Here is an 8,584-nt window from a genome sequence, read left to right on the forward strand (position 1 = left end):
GGCATCAGCTTGCCCGGCGGCTACTTGAACTGGATGAATCGCTGATTTTTCAGTTCACTGGCAGTTTGGAAAAAACTGGAGGGGAAAGAATTGGGTCAACCCAAATCGAGTTGAAAAATTTCAGAATAAATGAAATTAATTGGAAAAGTTGGGCTGCAAAAAATCCCATATGCAGGGGGAGGGTAGGTGGAAATATTTCATTCAACTAAGGTTTGCAACCTGTCCTTTAAATCGGCTTCGGTACCCAATGACTGGAAGTTAGCTAATGTAACGCTAATATTTAAAAAGGGCTCTAGGGGTGATCCCGGCAATTACAGACCGGTAAGTCTAACGTCGGTACTGGGCAAATTAGTCGAAACAATAGTTAAGAATAAAATTGCCAGACACATAGAAAAACATAAACTGTTGAGCAATAGTCAACATGGTTTCTGTAAAGGGAAATCATGTCTTACTAATCTATTAGAGTTCTTTGAAGGGGTCAACAAACATGTGGACAAGGGGGATCTGGTGGACATAGTGTACTTAGATTTCCAGAAAGCTTTTGACAAGGTCCCTCACCAAAGGCTCTTACGTAAATTAAGCTGTCATGGGATAAAAGGGAAGGTCTTTTCATGTATTGAGAACTGGTTAAAGGACAGGGAACAAAGGGTAGGAATTAATGGTAAATTCTCAGAATGGAGAGGGGTAACTAGTGGTGTTCCCCAAGGGTCAGTCCTAGGACCAATCCTATTCAATTTATTCATAAATGATCTGGAGAAAGGGGTAAACAGTGAGGTGGCAAAGTTTGCAGATGATACTAAACTACTCAAGATAGTTAAGACCAAAGCAGATTGTGAAGAACTTCAAAAAGATCTCACAAAACTAAGTGATTGGGCAACAAAATGGCAAATGAAATTTAATGTGGATAAAAGTAAAGTAATGCACATTGGAAAAAATAACCCCAACTATACATACAATATGATGGGGGCTAATTTAGCTACAACGAGTCAGGAAAAAGATCTTGGAGTCATCGTGGATAGTTCTCTGAAGATGTCCACGCAGTGTGCAGAGGCAGTCAAAAAAGCAAACAGGATGTTAGGAATCATTAAAAAGGGGATAGAAAATAAGACTGAGAATATATTATTGCCCTTATATAAATCCATGGTACGCCAACATCTCGAATACTGTGTACAGATGTGGTCTCCTCACCTCAAAAAAGATATTCTAGCACTAGAAAAGGTTCAGAAAAGGGCAACTAAAATGATTAGGGGTTTAGAGAGGGTCCCATACGAGGAAAGATTAAAGAGGCTAGGACTCTTCAGCTTGGAAAAGAGAAGACTAAGGGGGGATATGATAGAGGTATATAAAATCATGAGTGATGTTGAGAAAGTGGATAAGGAAAAGTTATTTACTTATTCCCATAATATAAGAACTAGGGGTCACCAAATGAAATTAATAGGCAGCAGGTTTAAAACAAATAAAAGGAAGTTCTTCTTCACGCAGCGCACAGTCAACTTGTGGAACTCCTTACCTGAGGAGGTTGTGAAGGCTAGGACTATAACAATGTTTAAAAGGGGACTGGATAAATTCATGGTGGCTAAGTCCATAAATGGCTATTAGCTAGGATGGGTAAGAATGGTGTCCGTAGCCTCTGTTCATCAGAGGATGGAGATGGATGGCAGGAGAGAGATCACTTGATCATTGCCGTTAGCTTCACTCCCTCTGGGGCACCTGGCATTGGCCACTGTTGGTAGACAGATACTGGGCTAGATGGACCTTTGGTCTGACCCGGTATAGCTGTTCTTATGTAACCCGAACCAAAATGTGAAAGCCCCAGGTTCAAATCCCTCATCTCCATGGTGTGAAGAAGGAAAAGGAATCTGGGTCTCTTGCTTTATAGCAGCACAGCTACACCACTGGGCTATGGGATAACCTGGTGTGGGAATGTCTCCTGTTGAAGCTGTTCCAGCAGGGATCAATAATTGGAGTGGGGGGACTGGACCTTTTAATTCCCACCTCCAAAGCAGGATACCAGGATGACCAGAGGAGACACACAGGGGCCAATGGCTTTCTCCTAACAGGGATCTTCTCCTTCCCTGCTCAGAGCCATCAGCTTTTGCAATGAGGGAGTTGAACACCTAATTCCTGCTGGAACATCCTTGGGTTCTTCTGCAGCTCCCGGTGTCTCCTCTGCCATGCTGAGCAGCCCACCTATCTTTAGTCCTCCTTCTCAGTGCTGGATATTGCATCTCATGTGTCACACCCGGATGACTCTGACCATGGGGTTTCAGGATCTCCTGACCAGCTGGTAGAAGCTCCCTTGTTAGAGATTTTTTTGGCTGAGTTATGTCAGGCACAGCTGCGAGGAAACAGAGCCTCAATTCCCATGGGGATATCACCACAAACATCACCCAGCTGCCAGCTTAAAAGCCTACATCTCACATTTAGGCCTCGTGAGATCCTGAAGAAACCCTGCTCAGCTGGCACCTAACCCCCTTAGGCAGCTATGTGGAACAACCAGAAACATTCCCAAAGCACTGAAATATCTGCTGGTGGGCGTGTGTGGAAGCATCTTGGTCCTGATGCAACTACGGTGCTGTAGCTCACATCTCGGCTGTGGTGGGACCCTCCAGCTCAATGTTGCTGTGGCTAGCTCATCTCTGGAGGCCAGTCCCTGGGCGTGCTCTGTGGGGGCAGAATTTTGTGGCTGGCTGTGGGATGAGGATGTCCCTGCTGCCCCTATTGGTGGGGTGAGCCCTGCTGTGTCTGTCATTATAGCTCAAAGCCCCATGGGTTGAGCGCTCCCCTGGGAGGTTGGAACTGCCCCAGCTGAAATTCCCCCTTCGGCTTCATTTGAGGCAATGACTTGTACTTAGTTGAGTGCCCTGGTTAATGGGGTGGGGTAGGGTGATCTCTCCATGGGGTAATTAGGACTTCTGGGTTCCATTCCTGGGGTGCCATGACTTACCTCCCTTGCTCCGTGCCTCAGTTTCCCCACCTACGGCCATCAGGACTGTGACGCAGGGCCAGAAAGGGATATACAACTAGCAGGCTAAATGACCTAGGTTCAACCTTTAGAGACGTATTCAAAGATATGTAAATGGTAATTAGAGCCATTCCATGTTACATGGACTAGAACTTTGGAATGTAAACTTGTATTGTTAAAGAACTGGAAGAAGATAGTGACTGTAGCAGTCTATGTTTGCCTATATCTTATTAGAGGTTGACAATGTAACCAAATGGTTCCTATCACTGTATTCTGTTAACATTTAGATGAACTGTGAATGTAGTAATATCATTGTTCTTATTTTTCTTTAAAGTATGTAGTTAACAACCTGTAAATGGCTGAAGATTGGTAATTACCTTATGTTAATCCAGTGTTGCTTAGGAAATAGAGGTTACTTTAAAGCCACTATTGTTCACCCAAGGACTGCATAATAGCAATAGCCTGCCAAAGAAGTATATAAAGGACTCTTGGACCCTGATCCTTGCATCTAGGATCTGCTTAAGCTTCATAAGGGGAAGTCTGAGCCAAAAGACAGAAGTCTCCAGTCCCATCTGGATCACCTTGATATTGGACATTGGACTGTAACCTATCAACTAATTCTGAAAGGATTCTTGGTAACTCTAAAGCTCACCATCTCTACAATGAAACTGATCTAAGGACTCTTTTCATGGCTGTATGTACAATGATCTTTTAACCAATACACTCTCTCTCTCTCTTTTCTTTTTAATAAAGTTTAGTTTAGTTAATAAGAATTGGCTGTAAGTGTGTATTTGGGTAAGATAGTCATTAACTTGGTGGGTGATGTGTCCGATCCTTTGGGATTGGTAGAACTTTTTATATAATGAACAAGATTTTCAGTAATCTTCATCATATTTGACTTGGCTGTCTGGGTGGGAACCCAAGGCTGGGTTGCTTTAAGGGAACTTATTTCTGGCTTCTGGGTAACCAGTGAGCTATTGTAGAAGCTGATTTGTTGCTGGCTTGGTGAATCTAAGTATTAGAATAACCACCAATTTTGGGGATTGTCGGCCCCATTCTTTGCAGTTTGCCCCAATTGAGCAATCTCAGTCTCTCTCTCTCTCTCACACACACACACACACCCCAGCACCCTAGTGACAAGGACTCAGTTCCCACCTGAGCGAACATGGGGATCGTGAGAGGAACAGTTCTGCAGAGTGGCAACGTAGTTCCAGTCCCAGCCAACGAGGCCCCTAGGTGCTGAGCTAAACCTGCTTCTCCTCCCCTCATTGCTCATCTCCCAGAGCTCCCATGGGGGCCCCAGAGGGGATATAGCAGGGGGCTGTGCGAAGGGAGAGGGGCCATGAGGCAGGCGGGGACGTAGATGGGACCTGGCCGAGGGAGGCAGCACAGGGTGAGTGTCGGCCTGTCCTCCCGTCTCATTCCATTCTCACCAGCCCTCGCTCTCCAGTTCTGGGTGCCCCTCGGGCCTGACAGAACCCCCCTCCTATGCTAAACCTCCTGCATCGGCTCTGCCAGTGCTCCTCAACCCTAACCCACAGCCTCTGCTATCACAGTCCTGAGCTCCCCTCCAGCTCTGACGATGCCCCCCATTCCTGATGCACAGCCCCTGCCAGCCCAGACCTGAGCTCCCCACCTCCCCTCCCCTGCAGCTCTACCGGTGCCCCTCAGTCCCAGCCAAAATTCCCCCTTGCTATCCCAGTTGCTAAGAGACATGTATGCTGCTTCAGGAGGACAGAGTTCAGGTTTCACAACATATTTGATGGTGGATACCAGGGTCTTTCAAGTGCTGCTGTTCCCATTGCACATCCACCGTGTGTTTGTGTCGATTCAGTCAATGCAGGAAATGGATAACTGGGGAATGAACGAGCCAATGGAGGGATAAATATCTGAGGGCATTTATTAATACATGACTAAAGCAAAAGCTAGCACGGCTAGTGTGATGCCTGGCTGTATGTGTCTGCTGAACTTCTCCTCATTGAGTGGGTAAACTAATGAAGGGAAGGAATAAATGACTGTAGACTGTAAATGACTGTAGAAAGAAAGAAAGAAAGAAAAAGTTATTAAACACATGAACAGGGGGAGATATAAATTACAGGGATGGAAGGGTTTAAATAATAAACAAAAGAATGAATCTGTGATTAACACTAGGAGATATACTTATGTCCTAGAAAGGGAAGAGACTTTCAAAGGTCATTCAGTCCAGCCCTCTGCCTTCACTAGCAGGATCAAGTACTGATTTTTGCCCCAGATTCCTAAGTGTCTCTCTCAAGGATTGAATTTATAACCCTGGGCTTAGCAGGCCAATGCTCAAACCACTGAACTATCCCTCCCCTCCAAAGATTAAAAGAATGAATGCATGGTGGAATCCATGAATGCATGGAAGAAGAAATGAAGGAATATTTAGCTACCAACATGCCGGAAGCCAGGCGTGGTGGCCGTCAGGAATAAATGAGAGAGAGAAAAAAATAAATGGGCAGGTAAATAAATGAAGGAAGGTAGAGAGAAATAAGGGAAGCAACAAGTACACAGATAGATACATAAATTAATTTATAAATATATGAATCATAGAATGTATAAACAATTCGGGGGGGGTCCTGATCTCAGTCAGGGTCTTTGCAGCACCCAGCATATCTGGAGATCTGACCTCAGTAACCCCTAGACGTTACCATAATTCATACATTCATTGATTCTTAGATTCATAAATTTACAGGCCAGAAACAACTGCTAGGCCACCCAGTCTGACCTCCTGTATAATCCAGGCCAGCGGATTTCACCCAGCTGCCCCTGCACTGAACACCATCACTTGTGTTTGACTAAAGCATCTTCCAGAAAGGCTGCTTCTGAAGACACCGAAAGATGGACAATCCACTACTTCTCCTTGGGAGTTTTTTCTAATGATTAACCAACCTCACTGTTAGGAATTGGTGCCTTATTTCTAAATCGAGTTTACCCGGCATTAAGCTCCAGCCTTTAGATCTTGTTCTGCCTTTCTCTGCTAGATTAATGAGCCCTTTAGTGGCTGGTATTTTTTCTCTCTGGGAATGTCTTTATACAGCGTAAGCAAGTCACCTCTCAATCTTCTGTCTGAGATGCTAAAAGATCGAGCCCTTTAAATCTCCCACTGCCAGGCATTTTCTGGAGGGATCGTTTTTCCAGATCTTTCTGCCCCCCATTCCTCAATTGCCAGCATCCTTTTCAAAACACGCACCCCAGAACTGAACGTAGGATTCCAATATCACTCTCACCAGTGCCAGTACAGAGGGCAGGACCCCGGCCTGCTCCTGCTCACCACCGCCCTCATTATACTTCACGGTGAGTTGCTTCTTTGCTCTGAGCAGTCAATCCTTTTCAGTCCCTAACTGCCAGGCCACAGTCCCCCATTCTGTAGGCATGTGTCACTTTGCATTTTGGCTGTATTCAAAGACATTTTCTGCAAACGAAGCCTGTTTCACCAGCCTCCGCATTATTGACCGCTCTGAACATCTGTTGTAATAATAATGTTTGTTTTAACACCTTTTTGGATGTTTAGCAATACACATTTTCACACAGGAAATTAGGAGGGGATCAAACAACGGCGACAATAATTATTTCATGACAGCAGATGCTGAGAATCGAAATGTTAAAGCTTTGTAACTGTTAAAAGAAACTGTCAACATCACATGTCAAAATATACAAAGTAAATAAGCTTATGTCAATCTCGAATAAGTTCTTATACAGCATTTTTTTTTACTTTGCCTTTGTAAATTTTGATTGTTATTGATGGAAATATTTTTTCACCGGGTTGTGTGTGTTCAGTGAAAGCAACGTTGACTGACATTGGCCAATAAAAATATCACCCTTCCAAGTCTGATACAGGAGGTCCGACTATCACAAGGATCCCTTCTGGCTTTGGGCTCTAGAAATCGATGGGTGGGGCATAACTGCTGCCTTTCGTTTAAGATACATTGGAGAGACAAAACAAAGGCAAATGTGAGTCCCTTCAGAAATGTGAATTATGTGGGCGGATGGCTTTGCTGGGTATATTTTGGGTAAGGAGGGTTGTAAGGAGCAGGACAGAGAGATTGAAGGTGAAAGAAGCTGAGAGACTGAAAGAAGTTGCAGGCTGAGCTGCCGGCTGAAAGAGGACTGGAGCGGTGATCAAAGACACTCTCTCCTGTTGTTTGGTTCCTCCTGTTTTCAGGGAAATAGGACTTAGTATATTTTCTGTATATATGCAGGATTGCATCCTGATTCAGTCCCCAAATTCCCCTCCTAACTGGAACTACCTACTAGACCCTGAATATTTGACTAATTGCTCGGGTCCTCAGTTGTAGCAATGACAATGTACCATGTGGGTGTGTTACAGGGATGGAGCATGAGAATGGCACAGGGGTGACGGAGTTTGTACTGTTGGGGCTATCCCAGACCTGGGAGATCCAGCTCTTCCTCTTCATCTTGTTCCTCGTCTTCTACTCCGTGATCCTTCCAGCTAACATCCTCATCATCCTCACCATTCGGAGTGACCCTCACCTGGGCTCCCCCATGTATTTCTTCCTGGCCAACCTGGCCTTCCTGGATATCTGCTACTGCTCCGTCACCCCCCCAAAGATGCTGGCTGACTTCTTCTCCCACCACAAAATGATCTCCTATGGGGGCTGCATGGCCCAGATCTTCTTCATCCACTTCTTGGGGGCAGCTGAGGTCTTCCTGCTCATGGGCATGGCCTTTGACAGGTACGTGGCCATCTGCCATCCCCTGCGCTATGCCAGCATGATGAGCAGGGAGGTCTGCGGTGCCCTGGTTGGGGCTGCTTGGGCTGGAGGCTTCACACACTCTATCCTGCAGGTGGTGTTGATCCTCCGGCTTCCATTCTGTGGCCCCAACGAGCTGGACAATTTCTTCTGTGACATCACCCAGGTGATCAAGCTGGCCTGCACAGACGTCTACATGCTGGAGTTCTTCATGTTCTTCAGCAGTGGCTTTTCCACCATGATGTGCTTCCTCATCTTGCTCATCTCCTATGCAGTGCTGCTGGTCCGGCTTCGGGCAGGTGGCCCTTCAAAGGGGACGAGCAAAGTGGCTTCCACTTGTGTCACCCATGTCATCATCGTCTTCATCATGTTTAGCCCGGCCATCTACATCTACTGCCATCCCTTCCACACCTTCTTCCTGGACAAGGTGGTGTCTGTGTTCCACACCATGGTCTTCCCCCTCATGAACCCCATCATCTACACACTCAGGAACAAGGAGATCGTCAGTGCCATGAAGAGGCTGCTGGACAGACAGGGGCTCTGCAGAGGGAAATAGAACAAAGTCAGAGTAAAGAAGTGAAGGATTTGGAATTTTTTGAGGGCATTTCTCTGTCTTGTGTTATACAGGAGGTCAGACTACATTATCACAGCGGTCCCCTCTGGCCTCTTAACTGAAGAATCTTAATGGGTTTATCAATGTGTGGGGCCAGAATCTGCATTGATTTACACCAGAGTAACACTGGAGTAATGCAGAAGAATCTATGAAGTAATGAAGGAGCAAGTCTCATGTATCTATGGAGTAATTGTGGAGCAATTCTGTAGTATCTACTGAGAAATTCTGTAATATCTAAGGAGCAATTTCAAGGTAACTCTTTAATGTCTATGT

General features: G+C 45.5%; 1 protein-coding gene across 1 annotated transcript; it reads left to right on the forward strand.

The window, feature by feature from the left end:
* Positions 1-7,315: 7,315 nt before the first annotated feature.
* Positions 7,316-8,254, forward strand: LOC123348731 (olfactory receptor 4M1-like). The gene has a single exon (XM_044986349.1). The coding sequence runs from the start codon at positions 7,316-7,318 to the stop codon at positions 8,252-8,254; it is 939 nt and encodes a 312-aa protein (XP_044842284.1).
* Positions 8,255-8,584: the final 330 nt, after the last annotated feature.

Source organism: Mauremys mutica, chromosome 13 (assembly GCF_020497125.1).
Source record: "Mauremys mutica isolate MM-2020 ecotype Southern chromosome 13, ASM2049712v1, whole genome shotgun sequence".
In the NCBI taxonomy this organism is placed as follows: domain Eukaryota; kingdom Metazoa; phylum Chordata; order Testudines; family Geoemydidae; genus Mauremys; species Mauremys mutica.

Bases quoted from the DNA above. Each gene is read 5' to 3' on its own strand.
- LOC123348731 (XM_044986349.1), top strand. From the start codon at position 7,316: ATGGAGCATGAGAATGGCACAGGGGTGACGGAGTTTGTACTGTTGGGG.